This window comes from Zootoca vivipara, chromosome 14 (genome assembly GCF_965207765.1).
Source record: "Zootoca vivipara chromosome 14, rZooViv2.hap1.1, whole genome shotgun sequence".
Lineage (NCBI taxonomy): Eukaryota > Metazoa > Chordata > Lepidosauria > Squamata > Lacertidae > Zootoca > Zootoca vivipara.
Window position 1 is genome coordinate 3,282,853 of NC_142597.1, and position 23,935 is coordinate 3,306,787.

The following is a 23,935-nucleotide window of genomic DNA, read 5'->3' on the forward strand; positions in this document are numbered from 1 at the left end:
GTTTAGAACACATTTATTAAGAATCCAGAAGCTTTTTTACTTGGTATTACAAGAAAAGAATTACCTAAGAAAGATGTTACCTTTTTTCTGTACGCCACAACAGCAGCTAGAATTGTATTAGCAAGGAATTGGAAATCTGAAGATATGCCTATGGTGGACGACTGGCAGATGAAGCTGATAGAATTCATGGAACTGTCTGAATTGACTGTGAGACTCCGGGATCAGGGAGAAGAATCAGTGGAAGAAGACTGGAAGAAATTTAAAGTTTATTTAGAAAAGAATTATAAGATTAGAAATATTCAATAAAGGATTTGGAAGTATAAGGGGGGTTGCAGAAGTAAGTTAGTTTAATGCAATGTGTATTTAGAATTAGATATATGATGGGATGTTATTATGCTCTTAAGACTAAAATTATATTGTGAGGTTTTGGAAATATTTCAGTGAAATAGGATTAAGAGTAAGATTTAGATTTGATAATTAAGAAATAGAATCTTAGTAAGATTTAGAAAGTGCTAAGCAAGTGATATTTAGAAACGTAGAAGGGAGGGAAAGGAGGAAGTCGATATAGATATGGAATATAAGATTGGGTGATGTTTTATTTTTGTTGTTTTTGTGGAATGTATATGATGTTAGTTTTCTTTATATTTTGTTATTATAAAAAATTAATATATATATATTTTTAAAAAAGAGTTACCTGCAGATGTGAACAGCCAACTTCAAGGCAGACATCAATCAGCTCATGAAGAATTCTCCAGCTCAGACACCCTATTGATGTCTGCATTGTTAACAAATACTAATTGTTAACTATAATTGTGTGTTTAAAATATATATTTATTTAAATACATGAAATGTGTATATTAAATAATATTAACTATATTGCGAACACTGAAATTTACAATATGAAAATTTAATTCAGTGTGTGCCCCCCTCCTAGGTTCTGTGTCAAAGGACTCTTGTCATCTGTTTGGTCTGAGAGGTTGGACCTCCTTGGTGTAAACAGAATAGGAGGAAAGGGAGGCAAAGCAAGAAAGCAGAGATTCTCCAGAACCCAAATTCTGCAATTGCATTGCTCTTGATACTAGCACAGGGCAACCATCTTAACAGTCTTGCTGAAGACTAGAGACAACAAAAATGTCAGGTGTAAACTAAGGTTGTTATTCAGTAATTTACCTCACTCACTACCTTATTAAAGTCATTTTATTCTCTCTTGCACTATTTCCTTGTAATAAAATAGAGAATCTAAAGACTTCTGAAGTCATTTGGTTGCAGTAACTGAAATTCTTCCTAAATTCAGTTAAGGAGTCTCTAATGCTTGCTTAGAGCCCTAGTAAATGCTAATAAGACTTAAAAATTGGAAAGATGCTTACAGACTTGCAAGGATAAAAGTACGTCTGCAGGGTTTGATGTATGTATTGCTGGGTGAGGATGAGCTTTGAAACCTTTACATTTTATCAGCCTTGATAGGGGAGGTGCTACCTCCAACATAAAAATGACAGAACCCACACTGTTCATAGAATCTTAAGTTCATGCAGTTCATATATGTATAGGATTTAAATACAACTCCTTGACCAAAAGAAAGGATCATCAATCCACTAAGTTAACAACCAGAACAATCCTGAACAGAGTGGGCTGTTTGCACATTAACACCAAGCCATACTTTGGTGGTATATGCTTGAGCTAAAATTATCCCAATGAAACCTCAGGATGGCATGCTCCCCTCTCCTTCTCCCACTCAGCCAGGAGAAGGACTTTGCCAGCATTTACAATTGGTTTTGAAGAATCCTGGATCAGGAAACTCTGGTTAGTTAAACCAATATTTAGTTCATACATAACAACAAGCCAGAAAGTGAAAGAAGCAGCAGGGAAGCCTTTTTATAGGAGTACAAAAATGTCCTCTCTTGTGCTTATTCTTGTTCATGCAAATCTGCTCCAGGACGATAGACAGTCTGTGATTTGTTGGCCAAATTCTACAACTAATATAACTCATGCATATTAAGTACAGTAAATCTAACCACATTTCTAATTGTTCTGATTCTTTGTATAGACATTATAGACTTGCTTCTAATGTTTTAGAATGATTTTCCTTCACATTTTCAATCTTCTATGAAGGCTAGGAATTGGGATCCTCATCCCCTGAATACAAAGTGGGATTTACACAATTTCACAAGCTTTCATGGGCTTCACTTACGTTCCTTGATAGATACACGGATTGCTCGCCCCCATGTTAAATCATGTTCCCTTGTAAGGATTGCAAAAGCACACACTGTTGCTCATACCAAAATAGTGTTACTTACTTTTTCAAGGGCTCTATGACTGTCTTTTGTATTTGGTTCACCTGCCAGAAAAAGCGACATGGTCAACAATAATGGATGTGAAAGGCAATCTGAATTACAAGTGGGACCTGCAATGAAATGTTGCAGCGTATTCTCGCCTCCTAAACAAGATTGTTCTTCTTCAGGGTTCCTGCTAGCCTGCTGGCCCATCCCCAGGTTGATCCCTTTCCACTCCCCCACCCCCATGTCTTCTGCTCTTCACTTCCAGCTGACACTCAACATTCTGAACATGCTCAGTTCTTATTGGAACAGTCCATTTGTTCCTATGAACAAAACCCTGCAAGCCTAAGAGTCCTGAGGGATGTATCCATGCCCAAATACCAAATTCTGCAATTTGCAGCATGATCCCAATCATGCAGACTTGTACACCCTCTGATATATATCCAGATACTTTCTGGTACATGCAAATTTTGACAGGCTATTTTCAGACAAGCAAAAAGGACACTTCACAACAGGTGCAGGCGGACCTGAAGTACATAATTTTTCACTCTCTCCTCTCCCAGGTAGAGACTCTCTCTCTGATTTACCTTTTCTTGGTTAAAGGAATCCATTCTCTTCATAGCTGTGTCCAGGGCCATGACCATTTCAAGAAATTTGGGGTCTTGCTCACAGAGTGGGTTCAACAGTAAGTCAGATGAGATTTTCACAGCAGACTTTGACATTGCTACAGTTGAGACAGAACCCAGGAAAGCAAGGAGTTAATGCTCAAGAGCTGCACAAGTACTGTTGAAACTCAAGGAAGTATATTGCTATCAATAGGTATGACCTCACAAAGGTGCTAGCTGTATAGAGGAAGGGTGAGCAAACCAGTGCCATCCTGGTGTTCTAGACTACTATTCCCATCACCCCCGACCTCTGTACATGTTCGCTAGCCCTGATGCAGGGTGGCTGGAACTGAAGGAAGTTGCAGTTTAGAACTCCAGGTTGCCTAGCCTTCAAGTTGTAGCCTAGAACATCTGAAGAAAACTAGGTTGTCTACCAAGTTGTCTAACAGGTAAATGCTTGTCTCTTTGATTGGTTCCTAATTCTGTTTGCATCATGCACACCTACTGTTGAGTACATTTGACCCCTGCCAAAGATGTCACTTTGTTCTGCATGTTGTACTTTTAACTTGAGGCATGTTTAAATGTTTTGGTGGGAATGGCAAGCTATAAAAGAAACCTCCCATAATGTGTTTAAAACCAGGCTTAGAATGCCTGTGGGCAAAATTTGACATCTAATTATCATATAAAAAGCAACACAGCATTTGTATAATGATTATATTTATTACATTTACATATTGTCTTTCTGCCAATGCACTCAACAAGGTTCAAAGCACTTGACATACATTATCTTGCTGTAATCCTTATAACTACCCTGTAAGGCAGGTCTACCTAATCATAACGCAAGTGTAGGCCTGAGACTAGGGGGGGGGGGAGCTTGCCTAACGCCACCTGCTGAGTTCAGGACAGAGAAACAATCTGAAGCAGGGACTTCTTGATCTGCAGTAGGCTTTTTCAGCCACTGTACTACGTAACTTTTTACTTTATGGCCTTTTCCTGTTGCAAATTGCTGTGTTCATTCATTCTCACAACCACCACTTAGTAAGTACTGCCACTTTCCTAAGGCTTAGACATCATAACATGCCTAGACCCACCCTGAGAGCTGGTATTTGAATCCAGACCTCACTGTTCCAAGGCCAGCACTGTCAAATACTCTCTGGCAGTGAGTCAAGTTCTTCATAATCCAGCTTTTCAGGAACTCATTCATTATCTTGTTTCTACAGAATAAACTGAAACACAAATAGCAGACACTCCAGAGTGCCTAAAATGCTAATGGGAAACTTTCCAGGAACACTAATGGATGGCTTGGAAGAAGAGTTATTAATGAATTTGTGTAATGCCAAGATAAATAGCTCAAATGCAATCAAGTCCATACCATTTAAACGCAGCATTTATAATACTGCACAAGTAAGGCTCTCTTTCAAACAGGCACAGACGCGCAAGGCCTGCCTTTTTCTCTAGGCTGTTAAGCACTGCAGAGTCTCACTACAGCTTTTTCAAAATGAAACAAATCACAGCCTATTAAGAGTTTGCAGCTTCCCAGTTGTTCTAAAAAATTATCTGGTGGCAGCTGTGACAAGATAATGAAAGTAAAGCAAAGGTTCCTGCACACACTTATCTAGGAGTAAGCGCCACTGAACAAAGCAGGATTTACTTCCAATACGATATAGGTAGAATTTAACTGCTAGGATAGCACTGTACATTTCAAGCAGATCTAACTGTGGGGAAAGTACCAGAATGAGGGCAGGAGAATGCCTCTCTCCAGAAGTTGACAGAGAAGCAGCAATGAGATCTACCTGGTGAAAGGTAAAGGTAAAGGACCCCTGGATGTTTAAATCCAATCAAATTTGACTACGGGGTGCAGCACTCATCTCGCTTCAGGCCGAGGGAGCTGGCATTAGTCTGCAGACAGCGTTCCAGATCCTGTGGCCAGCATGATTAAACCACTCCTGGTGCAACAGAACACCATGACGGAAGCCAGAGTGCACGGAAACACTGTTTACCTTCCTGTCACAGCCTTTACCAAAGGTGTCATGGGCTTTGAAGAAACTCGATCTCAGGACACAAGGGAGAAACGTGCTAAGAGGAAGGCACGCTTGGCAAATCCACACCGTGATCAACTCCCACATGGAAACCAATGTCCCCACTGTGGAAGGACGTGTGGATCCAGAATTGGACTCCACAGTCACTTACGGACTCATTGTTAAAACCGTGTTTATAGAAGACAATCTTACTCGGCTACAAGTGATCGCCAAAGAAGAATAAGACCTGTTTATCTACTTGCACTGCGTGCTTTCGAACTGCTAGGTTGGCAGGAGCTGGGACCGAGCAACGGGAGCCCATTGCGGGGGATTCAAACTGCCAACCTTCTGATTGGCAAGCCCTAGACTCTGTGGTTTAACCCACAGCGCCACCTGTATCCATTAGGCTACATTACCTGAGCCTGGGTTCAAATCCCAGTTGTAGTGACTTCCATAGATGTCAACTGGTGGTTTATGGCTTGCTTCAATCTCCTTCACAGGAAATGCCCCCCTCCCCAATTTCCCTTGTTGTGTCATGGCACACTGCACCCATGCAGGACATGTTAAATGGTAAGTTTCTTGTACTCTTAGCAAACCCACACTGAGTTTTTTCTAGTATGGGGAGCAGCACATCTCCAGGAAGGAAATCCAGGCTGCATGTTTCCCCTTGACATAAAGATGGCAACTGATGACAGAAAATACAGCTGATAAGACATAGGACAATGTGACTCCATCACTCTAATTGCTACTCATTCTAATCTAACAATCATGCTTCTAGAATTATCATTCTGCATCATCTGTATTCAGTAGTTAGAGCAGGAGTGTCTAACCTGTAGCCCTCCAGCTGTCGTTGGACTCCATCACCCTTTAACTCAAGCTAGCATGGTCAAGGATCGGGGCCAATGAGAGTGGTGCCCAGCTGCATTTTAAGCGCCACAAGTTAGTCACTCCTGGGCTATGGCTTTGGATTAGGACTGGGAAGATCTAGGTTCAAATTCCCACACAGTTGTGAAGCTTTGAGTGGCCTTGGACCAAGTCACAATCTCTTAGCTTCTCCTACCTTACAGTGTTGCTGTAAGGGTAAAATGAGACAGAAGAAGTGAGTGATGAGCTCCGTGAAGTAAATGCAATAAAATAAATATAACTAGTATCTCTATTAGTGAAACTAATATAAATCGTGCATCTAATCAGGATGGCAAAACATAGCACTATTACTTACTTAGAAGGCCTACAAAGTGCTTTTCATTAATATGTCATTTTCGTTTCATTGTGCATTTGGAGAGGGGTGAGGTAAGACCTCTTTTGTTCGCCATTTGACAGCATATTTTGCAGTTACGATTGTTGTATCATTTTAAATGAAAAGTTATTCAATATATTGTATGTTATTGGTTGCTGTACATTGCCTGGGGATCCCTTTAATATGAAAGGCTCATTTGAAATGAAATGAAATATATAAAATATAAAATAAAATATTTAATAACTACAGAAATAGCATAATTATCTAGGTAAAAATGTCATCTTGCAGCATTTATTTGGATGAGGCATTGCTGGTAAAAATAAAATTGGGTTTTCATGGAAGGAAAATGTCTAAGGAGACGTAAGGAGTTTGTTGAATCTCCTACTCTTTATGACTACATCCAGTAGGGTGGAGGGAGGGCAGGATATAATATCAAAGAATCATAGAATCGTAGAGTTGGAAGGGACCTCAAGGTGCAACCCCATGCAATGCAGGAATTCCAGTAGAAGCATCCATGACAGATGACCATCCAATCTCTGCTTAACAACCTTAACAACAAGGAGAGTTCACAACATCCCGAGGGAGACTGATATAAATTTAATAAATAGATTTTAAAAAGACAGTTAAGAAAAGCAGTAGGAAATTAAGAACTAAAGGAGAAAGGTGACAAATTAAAACAGGAGAAATAATGAAAGAACTACAAAGAGAAATGTTTTCAAGTGCCACTGGTTGGTTTGGCAAATATAAATAATTTGTGTAAGGGCATTGGGTTTTTGGAGACCGCGTGCAGGCATAACATAGCATTATTTTTTGTGTTGTGATTTTGTCCCGTGAACCGCCCTGACACCAGTGGGTATAGGGCGGTATACAAATTAAATAATGATGGTGATGGTGATGATGATGATAACAAAAATATATTTCTCAAAGTCACTGATCACTTTGTAGCCATGCTTGTGATGTTCTCTTGTGTATGTGCTGCTAGTGAAGTATTTGCCAGGAGTGCTGCTACCCATTCAGCTGGAGTAAGCAAGTTATTTGCAGCAGAAGCTGGATATCTGATCCAAGGCTGACCAAGTCCAACACGTCAATACTGGTCAAGTAAACAATCATCATTCCATCAATGCAATAGAAGGACTGAATGCAGAGAGGAATGGGACATATCACAGCTAATACTTTGCCAGACTTATGCTGGACCTGGGAAAATATAAACAGTTCAATCCAAATAATAGTCAGCTCTCAGTTCCTGGGAGGTGGAGGAAGCAGTGCTCCAGAGGGCTTGAATGTGTAATTAGGTTTTGCCAAACAGCATCCAGCCAGATTTGGATTTGTCCCAGTTTCCACTCACTAGTAGGAAGGACAAGCAAAACAAAGAAATAGCCACTGTCAGTTCATAATTCAGGATGACATGCCTTAAAATGCAAAATCATCTCTTGCTATCTGGGCAAGAGTCTGAGCTGATTTGTGATGATGCCACGCAGCTGGAGGGGGAGAGAGAATCCTCCCACAGATCCTTTGGGGTTTGAAGTGATCCATATAAAACGCCCACTGAAAGGGAGGAGAGTGGAATTCTCTGCAAGGAAAATCTTACTGGGCAATTGTAACAATGGACTAGTGGGAGACTTTTTTTTAAAAAAAGTTTTGAGTTGTTTCTTCAGGACCTGAACCATTTGTGCTTTCTGTGTGTGGGTGTGCAGCTATGGCTTTAAGTGTGCAGGGCAGTAGTTCCCCTACAAACATCCCTATCGGCTGTGATGATTGGAGTTGTAGTCCAGCAACATCTGGAGGGCCACCGTTTAGCCATCCTTCATGTAGCGCCTATAAGAGATGGAGACTGTAACTGCCCTGGAGCCCTAGCACGCCTGCTCCACAACAACTGATGTCAGGGTATTTGAACAGGGTCAGCGCACACAGGGCTGAAGACAAGCAGTTGTAGTCTGAAAAGTCATGTAACAAGGCCTACAAACTTTGAGCTGTGTATGCATAGATCCCTTTTAAAGGGATGTGCAAATGTAAGGTATAGAAGAACAAGTGTAATCTCCCCCTTATAGTAAGCTCTACACACTTAGAGGCATCTTTGGGTCCTGTTGTTGTTGCTGGACTCCAATTCCCATCAGCCTTGCACACCCGGCCAATGGTCAGAAATGATGGGACTTGGAGTCTAGCAACATCTGGTGGATCACAGTTTCCCCATTCCTGTTATATGGTTTGCTGCCATTAGCATTGCTGAGCACATTCAAAAAAGAAATCCAAATTCTAACCTTTGCAAACATGAATTCTGTATTCTTGGGGTGGGAGTAGAAATTGAAACAGTAAGATTCATTCCTCTTGCATAGTTGCAAGAATAGTTTAAATAAGGTTTGTTTTATTTTATATTAATAACTTGCCGTTCAGACCATTAGCTGCCTTTGGGATTGACAACACTGCATTTTTCAGCTAGTCACATAACACCACAGAATCTATTTTGTTTCTTTCCACAACACTTTCATTTTCCTCCCAGTTTCATTCTTTAGAAAAACTGTTATTTTCTGCACATGACCATTTCCCAAAGACTGGAGGGTGGAGAAGTACTGAGGATTTATGGGTTCAGAGGAATGAGAAGCCTCATTTTTGTTCCTAAAACAAGCAGCAATGGCAAAATATCCGCAACTGAATGAAACACATTGTGGACCACCAAACCATACTGATTTCCTTTCTGATTTCCTTTATCACAAGCCTCTGCCTTCACCTTGTTCCTTGCTTTAGATGCATCATTGGGTAATAGGGTTGAATGGGGTTCATGAGGAAGAAGTTACATGAGCATGGAAACAAGGGGCCAAAGCACAAAATAACATAAAACACCTGGAGGCCAGATGTTTTTCTCTGAAATTTCTGAAGCAAACAAATTGTGTCAGTAAATTAAGAGAGACAGAGAGAGCCAGCCAGCATGCTCATGACTTCCAATGCTTATCACTCTGTCCTGGCCAAATGAAGCTAAGTCATGCATCAGCCAGAAACTTCCTTAATATTCTATCCATACAGGTCAATGAAATGGATTTGCTATTGATTCACACTGGTTTATTGGTAAGTCACAGTTTAAAGTGTCTTTTTGTAAAGAGGCATTCTGACCACCGAGAAATGGATGAATCACAGCTCCACAATGTATGTGCAACAAAACCCTAGAAAAAGATCCTTGTCGGCTTAAAGGTAAAAGGTAAAGGGGCCCCTGACCATCAGGTCCAGTCGTGTCCGACTCTGGGGTTGCGGCGCTCATCTCGCTCTATAGGCCGAGGGAGCCAGCGTTTGTCCGCAGACAGCTTCTGGGTCATGTGGCCAGCATGACAAAGCTGCTTCTGGCGAACCAGAGCAGCGCACAGAAACGCCATTTACCTTCCCGCCCTATTTATCTACTTGCACTTTGATGTGCTTCCGAACTGCTAGGTGGGCAGGAGCTGGGACCGAGCAACGGGAGCTCACCCCATTGCAGGGATTCAAAACGCCGACCTTCTGATCAGCAAGCCCTAGACTCTGTGGTTTAACCCACAGCACCACCTGGGTCCCTCCTTCTCGGCTTAGTCTCCATTTAATACGTTCATCTTACCTAGGTCTGCATCTGTGCTTTTCTTCATATCCTTTTGGAGTTTCTTAGTTTGATCTTCCAGCCTAAAACAGAAAATTGAGATTTGTTTTGGGGGTTGGTGTGTGTGTGTGTGTGTGTGGTGAGAGAATTCTTACTATCGGGCAATCTAGAGATGACTCAGGAGGAGGAGGAGGGAAACAGTGGGGCAGTGGCCAGTTCAAGCCTGCAATATAGAGAAGGCTGGCCGGAGGAGGAAAGATACAGGAGAAGTAATGCTTGAAATACAGCATTTGCTTAGACACCTGTTTTAAGAAATAATTACCGTATTTTTCCATGTATAAGACTAGGTTTTCCCCCTAAAAATAATGTCAAAAATTAGGGGGAGTCTCATACTCTGGGCCATCTCTCCCCATTTCTTAAATCTGAGTCCCCGAAAATAGGAGGCATCTTATACATGGGGACGTCTTATAGATGGAAAAATACGGTACCTCTGAGCAACCGAGTATGCAAATGTTATTAAACTAGAAGTCTGTTCTTAAAAAAATAAATCAATGGGCCAAAAAGGAAACTGCTTCCCCAGGATAATAATAATCATAAATGCTCCATTTTTGAAAGAATTTTTTAAGAAAGCAGTTTGGATTTAAAATGCTGGAAGAAGTGCTTTAAACTCGAGTCACTTCCTCCTGCCCTACACCCTGGAGTTCCTGAAGCATTTCCAACTCCCTACTGCAGCCTATCCCAAGTGTTTGGCAGGGCTCCCTTCAAACCCCACCAATCAACTGATCACCAGGGCTTGCAGACAGCCCTGTGCTGCACTTTGAAACAAGTTTCACAGGCACCACCTATCAACTGACAGCTGAAAACTTATCAGCTGAAAACCCCTTTGGGGCCTAGCTGCAATTTTACCTGCCGCACATGGGCCAAATGGGGAGGCCTGGTGGGCTGAAGGTTCCTCACCCTTGCTGTTGTGTACAGAGACCCATTGGAGCTGTTCTCCCTCCGTTCAGGGTCCGCCCCCTGGCGCGACCCAACCAATCACCAAATAGCTAGGGAGGTGAGCACTCCAATAAGGAGCAGGCTAACTAGCGGGCAGTTCCCCTTTAAGGGAACAGTTTTGGCGCACAACTGTTAGTCCAGCTCCGGCAGGCACACTGATACAATGGGTCTTCTTTGAGTTGCTGTTTAGCTCTGGTGTTAAGAAATAAATGGAATTTCGGAACAAATAAGGACTCTGCCTCTTCCTAAGATGAGTATTTAATACTTGCTTTACAGACATGCAAGTTCAAGTGCAATTACCTATAGAGAAATCATTATTTCGTTTCTTTTAAGATGTTTGAGAAACAACCCTTAGTCCTAACAGTCACAAGGAATCCAGGGTGAAGCAAAAGAATAAACCAGTACAGGCAAGGTTTAAGGATGGATAGAGAATACAACAAGAATGGAACCACAACAAGCTGAATTAAGAACACTTACTGCTGCAGCTTCCCATACTCCCGTTCAAAATCTCTCTCGACCTATGAAAAGGAACAGAAGCCAAATCAGCTAAAAACACTGGAGTATAATTAAAACAAACCAAAAAAACCACACCACTCCACCCAATGCAGCCAGCATGCCATCTTTCCAAGTGTAAAGCCCAAGAATAGACTAGTCTACAAATAGCAATAGATAAAGCACATCAAATTCCACTCAAGTATCTTACTTGCTAAGGGCTCCCCCCCGTAATCTGTAGAAAACATATCACCCATGGTTGGCATGAAAAGGGCTTTATGTCTCCAGAACCACGGCTAGAAATCGAAAACAAAATATCTAATATTTATATGAATCCCCCACCTACATTGGAATTTATTTTCTGATTCTCAACAGCAATCAGATGGGGAAATTAGTACTGAATGATTTGCAGAGTAATTCAAACAAACATCTCCCCCCCCCCTAACCCACTCATGAAAACATATTTAGAAGCAATATTTAATTTTTTAATTTTTTAAAAAATCCCCCACACAAAATTCTTATAAAGAGTAACTGGAATTCAGATATTGGCAGAGCATACAGAGGAAAGTTGTGAGGGGTCCACTTTGGTTCAATAAGTATTGCTCTCTATGATTCAGCTGTGAGGCTGTCCATACAGTAAGATCATCTTGCTTGAAAGTTGTTTCTTAAAGAGAAGGAAACACACATTCATATAATGCTGGCTTATTAAGGTGCACAAAAGAGGGTCTTCTAGCAGGGTATTCTTGCAAGCTACAGCTCACTTTGGGCACTTGAGTTGCAAGGTGTGGCAATAGCAGACACACCACACAGTCTTAAACCAATACAAGCCCTAAACTAAATGCAAACAAAAAGGAAGCAGAACTAGGCAGGTAGCCAGCTGACCACAGAACTGCATTTATCATACAGCTCAAATGCACCCTATCAAATCGCATCACAACTGTACAAGGCTTCTTGCACACCTGTTTCTTCTGCTTTAGGGGCCAATGATCGTTGAAGGCAAGATGAAGTCAGGATGGTGCACAAAAAGTCTAGTGTACCTGGAAGTACAACAAGATTGTTTTCTTCTACTCCCACTAGGATTCCAGGACCAAGAGATGAAGAAGTGCGTAGCTTGCGACAGCAAGGGGAATCCAAGAACAGGGCCCAATTCCCCACTGCCACTCACCAAAAAAGAAGGTGCAATGCATATTTAGCCTGCATTTCTACCAAGGAGTTCAGAGCACTAGTTTAATCTCAGAACCCTCCTGTGGGGAAAGTGAGACTACGATGCCTCCAAGGCTATCTATCCACTGAAACACACAGCTGAGCAGGGATTGGAACGTGGTTTCCCATATCCAAACTTTATTCTACAGCTCAAGAGCTAACATTAGACTTGGCTTGCCAAGTCAAAGAGGAGTGGTGTCAATAGCTGTTCAGGCAACTGTCTACCTTATGCTATAAAATGAAGAAGGAGTGTGCAGCAGTCACATAATTATCAGTGTACTGTGACCTCACATTGTTGTTGTTGTTGTTTAATTAAATTTCTATAACACCCTTCATCAAAAGATTAAAGGGCAGTTTACAAAACAAAACTACAAAAATATACCACAGTAACAAACAGAAACAAGAATCTCTGCACACACAAAGTTTAAATGGGCATGGTTCAATTAGCCAATTCAGTGGTAAACAGCTGGTTTTCCCAGGGAAAAGAGTGTGGGGGGGAAACCAACCCTGCTTGGACATGGACCTAGAAATCATGGAGTTGTGGCTAGAAAGTACGGCACAAAGGAAAGTGTGGCTGGACCCTCAACCGAGAGCCTTTCCTGCTTCAAAACATAATTTGCCACGGTTAACTAATACATTAGAAGTATTAAGATGGGAAACAAATGCCACTTTAATTTTGGAAAATCGGAGCTGCTCATTTTAACCGAGCAATTTCCAACAATTTCCTTTGCAAAGGAAAATGCTTTATATCTGGGGAATCTTAAGAGAAAGCAGAAAATTACCCTGGAAAAAAATCAAGTAGTTTGAACTTTCTATTAGTTCTTGCTCTTTTTGAAAACAAAAACATGCAAGTGACAATTTTTCTTTCATCCCTTCTACCTCAGCTCTGGTCTTTAGGGCATTTTCATGTGCTTTCCTCGTTCAGCATTTGCCACCCACACCCCAATGTTAATGAGAGCTGAATATCATCTTCTCAGTATCATTTCCTAGAATACTCCTTACCCCCACTACTTTACTCAATATTGCCATCAGGAAAGTTTCCAAACCTTAAGACATCATCCAAAATGACTGCTACTACATCATCTATTTGCAGGTTAGATCCCCAAAACTCTGCAGGGAACTGTGTAGTTTTTATATTTTAAAAGTGAGAGTGCAGTCTAGCCTAATGTCCTCTGAAGCAAGGCTTGTTACCAAACTTCAAATCCTGTGTAAGGAATTAAACTTGGCTAGCCTAAACCTTGATCAAGGCTGGTGCTGTATATCTTCCGTGATAAAGGAAGGTAAAGTACACTCTATGGAGAGGCCTGTGTCTGCCACATCTGGTTACAGAGTGGTTACTGTCAGACTAGAACCAAAAGGTTCAAGATTCAAGCTGACCATGAAGCTTCGTGGGTGACGTAGAACTAGTCAAGATTTCCCAGCTTTAACCTACCTCACAGGGTTCCTATGAGGATAAAATTGGGAGGTGCCATACGTGTATACCACCTTGAGCTTCCTGGCAGAAGGGTGGGACAAACATGTAATAAACCTCAAAGTAAAATTACAGTAAACAGTGTGCTAAATCTGTATTGGACCCAGGAGGCTACACAATCTGTACCACTGAGGACCTGCACAAGCTGAAGCTTTGAACAGATATACTGTATATTCCTGTGTATAATTCTACTTTTTAACCCAGGAAAATCTTTTCAAAAGTCAGGGGTCGTCTTATACGCCGGGTCGTATTTCTTATACGGTGAATTATCCCAAACTCTATATTTTAACTGGAAAAGTTGGGGGTCGTCTTATACGCCCAGTCGTCTTATACGCCGGAATATACAGTAATTCATTATCTAATTAATGTACTATACAATAGATAAAAGGTACTGTACAGATTAGATGAACTACACAAGCACTCTGGGTCCATGAAATAAGCACTGTGCAGATGGCATGCTCTTAAGAGGCTATGACAGGGCACTGGCTTGGGGGTGGAAGACTTCTCTCAGGTGAGACAAAAGTGAAAGGAATGGGAGGCTTTATTGTCACAAGATCAAATGAAGTGCAAGTCAGCATGCCATGGAAAGCAGGAAAATGTCGCATGTTCCTATAACCAGAATATGAAAAAAGAGTAAGGATCCTAGCACACACAACCATGCCACAGGCATTCACAATCCAAAATTATCAGATGCAACAAGCAATACCTAAAGAAATGGGAATACATCAAATTAAAATCCCCACTTGGTTTCTAATTAACACTGCTACTAGGCCACAACCATTTCAAAGCAAAGGCCTGCAGATGTAAATCGTCTCCTGCTTTTATGGCAACCTCCATGAAAAGAACATTGGTTTGCAAGTTTGAATGTCCCGAGGCATCTCAGTCAGATGGCTATTTCAGCTTTGCTGGCTGATACACAGTTCATGAAACCGTACCTATTCTGTGTGCACTGCTACAAAACTACTGCCATTAGTGGAAAGATTATGTACAAGCAAAAAGCTTTGCCCACTGCCAAAAATGGACTTCCTAGGAATTGGGGCTGGAACAGTGCGTAGGATGTTTGCACTGCCGCTGCCTGTGTTGTAGGCTTGCCAAAATCCACAGCAGCTGATGCCTTCAGGTCAGGTAACAAGCACAAAAAGAGCCTCCCTAAATTTTTATGGGTGTTCCGGTGGTAAAAAATAGCTGCTGAATTGCTGCTTCTATTTATATGCCCATGTGTGAACTGTCCTGGTTGCCTTAGAAGGCAGGGTGACACAGGGGTCCACTGGCAATCAACTCAAGAGACTGTGCCAAAAAAATTACTACACAAAAATGCATATCTCACAGAAGCAAGAAACACCTGGGCCTGATGCGAGGCCTATGCAAGCTGCTTTATTTTCACACAGACACATTTCTAAGGTTTTTTTGTTTCGAACCAGTTCAATCACCTTTTTCTATTCTTTCACACATGTGCACACAGAGAGAGAATAATTAGTTTGTTCTAGCTAAAAGGATTCCAGTAGTGTGTGATGGGAGCCTATTGAGAGCTACTATAAGTCAGAATAATAGACAGCATTGGACAAGATAAACAAACAGGCAGACCTGATGATAAAAGGCAGCTTCCTGTGTTCTTAGGTTGTGAGTAAAGTTAAGGCATCACAGAACAGGGCAGCACATGGATAGAAAGATGGAAATACTACCAATATCTACCATGTGGCCCTCCCAAGGTTGCCCCAGTCAGTATAGTCAGGGAAGATGGGAGAGAGTTGGGAGTCCAATAAAACCTGGGAAGCGGTGCTCTCTTTTTGAAGGAAAAAAAAGGCTCCGGAGCTCCCTCTTCACTTCCTGTCCACTGCAAGCTTTTCTGTGGCAGGAAGGCTGTTGCACTCGCAGTGCGCTCTCTCTCTCTCTCTCTCTCTCTCTCTCTCTCTCTCTCTCTCTCTCTCTCTCTCTCTCTCTCTCTCGAATGAGGTGCCCAAGGGCAAAGAGAGGGAAGGGGGGAGCAGGGAGAACAGTGCAACCCTCCCCCCCCCATCACTGCTGCCATTGCCTGAGCCCAAACCGGAGACACGTTCCTGGTCAAAGATGACACACACAGCCTGGCCGTCACATGGCCTCCCAGAGGGCCACAGTTGGGCTTCGTGTCCTGGAGGCTCGGACTTGCACTGACCTCTCCCCACCCTCAGCCTCCCATCCACTTCTCCTTTCCCACCCTGCCAACTGGTGGCAGCAGTGGCAGAAGGGAAGCCAGCTCGCAATGTCACCTGCCACCTGAGAGGTCCTGGAGCAGAGCTCCAGCTGAAAAAAAGCCTTGTCTTGTAGGCCATGGGTTCCCCATTCTTGATCTATATGTAAGCAAAGTACTAACCTGGGAAAACCCAGAGGCAAATCAATTAGTGATGCCTCAGTATCATTCCATACTTTCTATGGTTTTCATTTCTTTTTTATTTTTAATTTCACATTGTCTAGGGAGCACTGTAGTGCTGCAGAAATAAGATACAAATACAGTAAATAAATAGCTCAGTGGTCCAGCACACAGTTTGTGAGAGGAAAGTCCAAGGCCCAGTTCCAAGCACCCCTGTTAAAAAGACCTCTCAATCAGCAGGTCCAGAAGACCTGTGCCTGAGATCTTGGAGGAAGAGTCTGTTGCCCATCAGGACAGATGCTACTCAGCTAGGTTGCTACACCAGTGGCTTGACAGGAGGAGGCAGGTTCAGATGGATTAAAGCACACTAACTTTACAAACTTACAAGAAGAAGATAAGTGACACCAAAGATAGTCCTGCCTAGAGAACAACTTGTGCAACCAAGCCTCCTCACTAAGTTGTAGGTTGTACCCCCCCTCCCGTTCCAATTAATTCCACCTATAAATGCTCAGCTCACTGATTCTGCCAATTTTACCCGCAGACAGAGAATCTGCCAAGCACTCCTCTTAGACACCAACCCTGCAGGTGAACAGCCCATTCAGGGACCATCAATAATCATTATGAACAATAACACTTGGCATAGGCCCTGACAACCCATTTATAGTCATCAGGATAGAGGAAACTCAAAAACATACCATGTATTCAGTTGTTCCCAAAGAGTTTACACTATTCAACTTGCTGTCACCTTCAAACCTGACCAACCCTGAATGCAGTGGTACCCCATTTCCAGAATTAGGATTGGGACTAGGTATCTGCCTCTCTACAGAATATGTTGACTTCATGCAGGATGAACACTGTGCCATCAAAGTACACTTGAAAGATTCTTGGTAGACTATGGAATTTAAATGAATAGATGTGGCGGCGGAATGGGGGAGGCCATAACCCAATCATGTTTTATGCACTTAAAACATACTAAAGAAGCAGTAAATAATCCCTTTATTTGTTATTATACACATAATTGCATAGTTATTTTGATAATTTAAACTATGGAACAATACTGTAACTTCATACACAGCTACATCTGATATATTTAGTTCCTTGCACACTCTAAAAGAGCTTTACTTATATTGACAGCATTCAGACGTTACAATAATGTCATTATTTATGGGAATGACCCTAGGAATATCTCAGTTCCGAATGCTCCTTCTCCACTTTCCTCCTCTGATGGAACTGCAAGTGGTAAATTGAAAGCTTTCGTTTTCATTTTTTAACAACTACAGATTTTAGTGTCATCTTAACCCAATAAAATGTGGTTTATTTTAGCCAGTTTGTCAAAAACAAGTCAACTTCAAAACCATGTTTGTTTCAGACCATAGTTATGATTAACTACAATTTAGATTTCAGACATACTGTAACACCCAACATCCGAAGACTGAAGCAAGCAAGCAGACAGGCAGGCAATCCTGCAGTGAATCAGCCCCTGGCCAGACCCAGGCCACGCTCCCCCACATTATGCCTGCATTCACCTGTCGCACTCCAAGCGGGGGAGAAACATGTTGATGGCGGCGGCTGCACCAGAAAAGAACTATGTGAATGTGGGGCACGGAAGTTGCAGGTCCAAGTTCAAGCCCCCACACCAGGTCGGGGACCGTTGCCCTGTCAACACAGCCCTGTCAACACAGCACCTGGTTTCACAAGCTACTCTTATCCCAGTACTGCTTTACAGTGGTACCTCTGGTTATGAACTTAATTCATTCTGGAGGTCCGTTCTTAACCGTCCTTAACATTTTGCTTGCCTTCTCTCCCCCGCCATTTGTAAGACCTCATTGGACAGCCACTTTGCTTTCTTGCATTTCCTTTTCATTTGGAAGGTTTTCGTTGCTGCCTCCTGTATAATGTTACAAGCCTCCATCCATAGTTCTTCAGGCACTCTGTCCACCAAATCTAAATCCTTAAACCTGTTCCTCACTTCCACTGTGTACAGTATTCATAAGGGATTTGATCATGGATCACTGCCTTGTCATGGAGGAGGGGCTTGGATAACTCAGAGAAGCTATGAGCTACGCCGTGCATGGAAATGTCATAGTGAAGAGTTTTGACTAAATGTGATCCACCTGGAGAAGGAATTGGCAACCCACTCCAGGATCTCTGCCAAGAAAACTCCATTAGAACTAGTACAATCTAAATTCTTAAGATCAGCCCTACAAGTGCCTAAATACATATCCAATGCTACCATACGTTTCGAAATTGGATTTGTAAGAATTGAGGCTAGACTATGGCTCACCACACTTAAATTACTGGCTGAAACTATCCTTCCTCCCACGTGGCCTTGCTTTCTTAACTCTTAAGGATGGTTTCCAAATAACATGGAAACGTGCAGTGATAAACATAATGACAACTCTGGGCTTCACCCCGCAGATCTTACTCGACATGGGGTATGAACAAGCCAAAAAAAACTCCATCAAACAGCACCTAGAAGATACACAACACCAAGCGGATCTAGTCAGGTACCCCAAATTTTTAATCAGTGAAACCAGAAGGCCCCTCACCTTCCAAATGCCATATATAGCCAACCTTGAAATTCAAAACAGCAAGGGGTTTTCCCTCTGGCCCACTGCCAGGCCCTCCTTCAGCCATCCAGGAAGCCCGCTTTAGGAAGACACCATATGAGGAGAGGAAATGCCCATGTGGCTCTGGGCACCTGGAAACAACAGAACGTGCCTTTTTTCACTGCCAGTGCTATACAGATATACGGACTAGGTTCATCTTACCTATGCTACATAAATTTCCAGGTCGGAGATCAACTTTATACCTCCCTCCTACTTCAAGATGAAAACTCAGTTGCTAGATTTTGTGCTGCTATTATGGATATCGTCAAAGAATAGTTTGCACCACAAACTAGGCCCCAAATGCAAGACCTGTGCTCCTTCACGTTCCCTCTTAATAGTCACTTTTAACCATTTGTCCTTGTTTCTATCTTTTTAAGTATGTATGATACAATCATCTTTTAATTACTAGTTTTTATCCCTTACCTGTTCTAAGTCTTATGTATTCAGTTTATCCATATGTTTTATCTTATGCTGGTCTGTGACTGAAATAAAGTTTGATATCTGATACCACAAGCTACTCTGCCCCACACATGTGTTGCATGTCACACCGTGCATGCTGCGGTTTGCCAACAAAGAAACATCTTGCAATGCCTTCGTGCCCCTGGCCCCAGGAACACTTGTACGAAGCACTGATTGGCTAATGGTTGTCATGGTCTGTGAAGGGGTGTCAGGCCCTTCCTTCCTTGTATAGTATCTGCCACAGGAAATAGCCAAAGAACAAGAAGTAGCTCAAGGCAAGGGGGAGGCGCAAGTTGGCAGCAGTGCAGGGCAGGGGTCAAAAAAGGTAGTGGAACGCCATTTCCTCATGTTCTGGTTTTAAAAAAACCCCACCCTGTTTAACTCATAAGGGCTACTACACATCTGGGGATTTTAATTTAAAAAAAAACAAAAACAGGCAACTGCTTATGTGTTAGGAGTTTGTACATTTATGCATAGTGCTGACAAAGTAGGTTTTGCCCCTCTCTCATAATGCTAAAAACCAAGGTCATTCTGTTAAATTGATAGGCAGTCTGTTTAGCACTAACAGAACAACTTCTTTAAACAATGCATGGTTAACATATGGAAGTCACTGGCTACAGGATGTGGCAATGGCCACTACTTTTGTAGAGATAAGGCTATCAATTACTACGAGTTATGATAGCTAAACGGAACCCACATTTTCAGAGTCTGTAAGCTACTAAATGACAGTTTGTGGCAGGCAGGGGCAATGGGAGAGGGTTTTTGACTTCATGCCCTGGGTGTGGCCTCCCTGGGTGTCTGGCTGGCCACTGCGGGAACCGGATGATGGACCAGACAAACACTTGGTCTCTTCTATTCTTACAAGAAGCTGTTCCCAAACAGATTCTCTGGATTCACAATGATTTGTATGGTGTTGTCCGAAGACTTAATGTTTTCTATTTTAACAAAAGGTCAATTCAAAACTCATGAGGGAACAGGATTTCTGTCTTTTCCTCTTTTTTAGCCATTTCAATGTAAGGCATTTAGGTAATATTCTACTGTCCGGCTGCTCAAATGCATATCAGATTATTATTTTTAGTCTCTCTTTTCCAGTCTGATAATCTGTGCTGGCTCCTAGTAGCATTTCCATGTATCTTAGAAAATGCAAATCGACTCCTACTAGGAAGTAGCCCTCTTCCTTCCCCACAGTTCAGCTCTGAGCTGTTTACCCAATTTGAAATGTAATCAGCTGCCCACCAGTTTTACCTGGACTTAGAGTTCTCTCATAAAGGAGAATGTGGTTTTGACTTTATGCCCTGTTCTATTGCCTTGGATGACGAAGCAGACAGCACTGGAGAGACCATGCTATTTTGTGTGTTTTGTTTCCTATACACCTGATGTTCTGTTCACTTCTGTTTTCCATGAATAAATGTTTTCTCTACTTAAATAAACATTCTGGAGTTTTGCCAAAGAGCACAGTTTGAAGGCATATGATGCATCTACTTTGCTGAAGTAAAACGGGCCAGGTCTGGTTAGTGCTTAGATGGGAAGTCTAGATAATCCCAGGTACCTTGTTTCATGAAGTATATACACACATGTAATAAATAAAATACATAAGAATATAAGAAGAGCTGCTGGATCAGGCCAATGGCCCATTTAGTCCAGCATCCTGTTCTCACAATGGCTGAAAAGTTGCCTATGGGAAACCAGCAAGCAGGATTTAAGCACAAAACCACTCTGCCTTTCTGTGGTTTCCAGCAACTGGTTTTCGGAAACACCGCTGCCTTCCATTGTGGAGGCAGGGCAGAGCCATCTTGGCTGGTAGCCACTGACAGACCTTTCCTCCTCCATAAATTTGTCTAATCCTCTTTCAAAGCCAACCAAGTTGGTGGCCATCACTGCCTCCTGGGGGAGGGAGTTCCACAGCTTAACTATGTATTGCATGAAGAAGGACTGTCATTTATCTGTAGCTGAATCTTCCAACACTCAGCTTCATTGGATGCTCATGACTTCTAGTGTTATGAGAGAGGGGGGGGGGGGAGAGAGAGAGAGAGAGAGAGAGAGAGAGAGAGAGAGAGAGAGAGAGAGAGAGAGAGAGACCTTTCTCTTTCCAATTTCTTCATGCCATGAATCATTTCACACACTTCTACCGATATCATGTCACAGCATCTTAAAAAGCAGAGACATCACCTTGCCGACAAAGATCCATATAGTTAAAGCTATGGTTTTCCCAGTAGTGATGTATGGAAGTGAGAGCTGGACCATAAAGAAGGCTGATCGTCGAAGAATTGATGCTTTTGAATTGTGGTGCTGGAGGAGACTCTTGAAAGTCCCATGGACTGCAAGAAGATCAAACCTATCCATTCTGAAGGAAATCAGCCCTGAGTGCTCACTGGAAGGACAGATCCTGAAGCTGAGGCTCCAATACTTTGGCCACCTCATGAGAAGAGAAGACTCCCTGGAAAAGACCCTGATGTTGGGAAAGATTGAGGGCACTAGGAGAAGGGGACGACAGAGGATGAGATGGCTGGACAGTGTTCTCGAAGCTACAAACATGAGTTTGACCAAACTGCGGAAGGCAGTGGAGGACAGGAGTGCCTGGCGTGCTCTAGTCCATGGGGTCACGAAGAGTCGAACACGACTAAACAACAACAATAATGTCACCTCTTACTCGCTTTTTCTCTAAACTAAAAAGTTCCAAATGTTGGAACCTTTCTCCACAGGAGAGTCACTCCAACCCCTTGATCATTTTGGTTGCTCTTTTCCAACTGTATAATATTCTTTTTGAAGGAAAAGTCACATTCACCTCAACTCGCTCAGTTCTAAGCCCCATTCAGGCATCCAGCGCATGGAGAGGGGGGTTGAGAACAAGCAGGCTAACTCTGTTGGCCTGAAGGAGACCTCTGCGGGTAGGCAACTCTTCAGACAAGCACTGAACCGTCAGCGTCAAGGATGTGTGACCAGAGCTTGTGCTGGCATCCAGGGGTGGAGCTAGCCTGTTTGTCCTCTCTACCCCTTTCACGTGTTCTATAAACCTGAACAGGATTCTAATCTACTTATTTAGGAGACTGGGTGGTTGACTTAGACAGCAACTTCTGCTTTAAGAAGTTTCAGGGGTGTGCGTGCATGCTTCTCTCTGGACCTACATACAGTAAGTGATGGCAACAATCTGGAATGAGATCCCAGTGCACAAATTGGTTAGATTACTCCTGCTTCTTATACACTTAATGTCAAAGAGCCAGTGTGGTGTAGTGGTTAAGAGCGGCAGACTTGTAATCTGGGGAACCGGGTTCGCGTCTCTGCTCCTCCACATGCAGCTGCTGGGTGACCTTGGGCTAGTCACACTTCTCTGAAGTCTCTCAGCCCCACCCACCTCACAGGGTGTCTGTTGTGGGGGGGGGGGAAGGAGATTGTTAGCCACTTTGAGACTCCTTCGGGTAGTGATAAAGCGGGATATCAAATCCAAACTCTTCTTCTTCATCATCTCAGAACTGAATCGGAGAAGTGTGTTGCTTACTCTACACCAGCTCCTGGATCTATGGCCCTGCTGCCTCTCTTATTCTGGCATAGACTACACAGAATCTTTCTTTCTGCCATTTGAAGGCTGTTTTTCAATGCAGGATTCCCTCACTTCCTTGTCAAGGCTCAGAAAATGGGGACCATTTCTGCAAAACCCACCTGGCAGCAGGTGGGAGGCTCTTCCCCAGGCATAAAGGTCTCTTGGCACAAAGTGGAGGAGTAAGCAGCTCCTTCCTTTTCAAGCATCTGCCGACTCCAATAACCCAGTCCCCACTGAAGAGCATGACATCACCACAGGGTGAGTTAGATGCCTTTCATTTAGCTGGAACTGCAATGCAGCTTGAAATAGAGTTATAATCCCACCCAAGCTGCTGTTCAGGCATGTCCGCACAGGAGGTTCCCGAACTCCCACTTCTGCAATTCAGTGCACAATACAGAAAGCTGTTCCAGGCAAATTAAGATGTGGCGCTGGATTTCTTGTGCCAACATTGCCACTTCCGACATGTGGCCTTCCGTACCTGGATTTCCGGCATCTGCCATGCACACTGTCTGCAATTAGGTGCCACTTAGCTTCTGACCAGGAGCAAATTGAATTAGCATGCCTAAAACTGGGGGAAAGCTAGACTGATGTTTGAAGGTGCCCACAGAGATATCCTCATTAATTTATTTAAAATATTTTTTATCCCGCTTTTCTGCGTAAGTACCCAAGGTAGTTTATATAAGAAACCGTAGAATTATTCAGTAGAATAACTTTGAAATCCAGAAGAAAATGGTGCAAATGAAGATAGCAGTCAGCAGCAAAATCCTAAAGTTAGTAGGTTGACGGACTGGTGCTAAGAGCACAGAAAACAAAATGTGTTTTACTAGTTGTCTAAAACAATAAGAGTGACTATACTAATCAGAGAGTCTGGAAGGGCACTTCAAAGGCAAAATGCCACCATGTAAAATTTTCTCTCTCCAGATGACATTCCTCTAACTTCTGGATAGGCACATCCAGGACAAGGCTGATAATGCCAAGGTTCAATGGGATAACTGCATATTCAGGTTGGACTAGATGACCCTCAGGGTCCCTTCCAACTCTATGATTCTATGATTAGGACCTTTGTGAATAGGCAAATGGAAGAAGGCAGCCCTTGGGTTACAAAAAAAGCAGCACTTTTAAGTTTGCCAA

At 42.6% G+C, this 23,935-nt stretch overlaps 1 protein-coding gene across 5 annotated transcripts in view; it reads right to left on the reverse strand.

The window, feature by feature from the left end:
- Positions 1 to 23,935, reverse strand: part of BIN3 (bridging integrator 3) — a 117,790-nt gene that overhangs the window by 42,741 nt on the left and 51,114 nt on the right. For 3 of the 5 annotated variants that reach the window (XM_035139691.3, XM_088657817.1, XM_088657815.1), the window contains 4 exons: positions 11,163 to 11,203; positions 9,711 to 9,772; positions 2,861 to 2,997; positions 2,295 to 2,335 (listed from right to left, as the gene is read on the reverse strand). In XM_035139691.3, coding sequence (XP_034995582.1) covers positions 2,295 to 2,335; positions 2,861 to 2,997; positions 9,711 to 9,772; positions 11,163 to 11,203 — 281 coding nt within the window. Of the gene's footprint in view, positions 1 to 2,294; positions 2,336 to 2,860; positions 2,998 to 9,710; positions 9,773 to 11,162; positions 11,204 to 11,736; positions 11,842 to 23,935 lie in introns of those variants that run through there. The other 2 variants (XM_035139692.3, XM_035139693.3) reach the window with 2 other exon arrangements.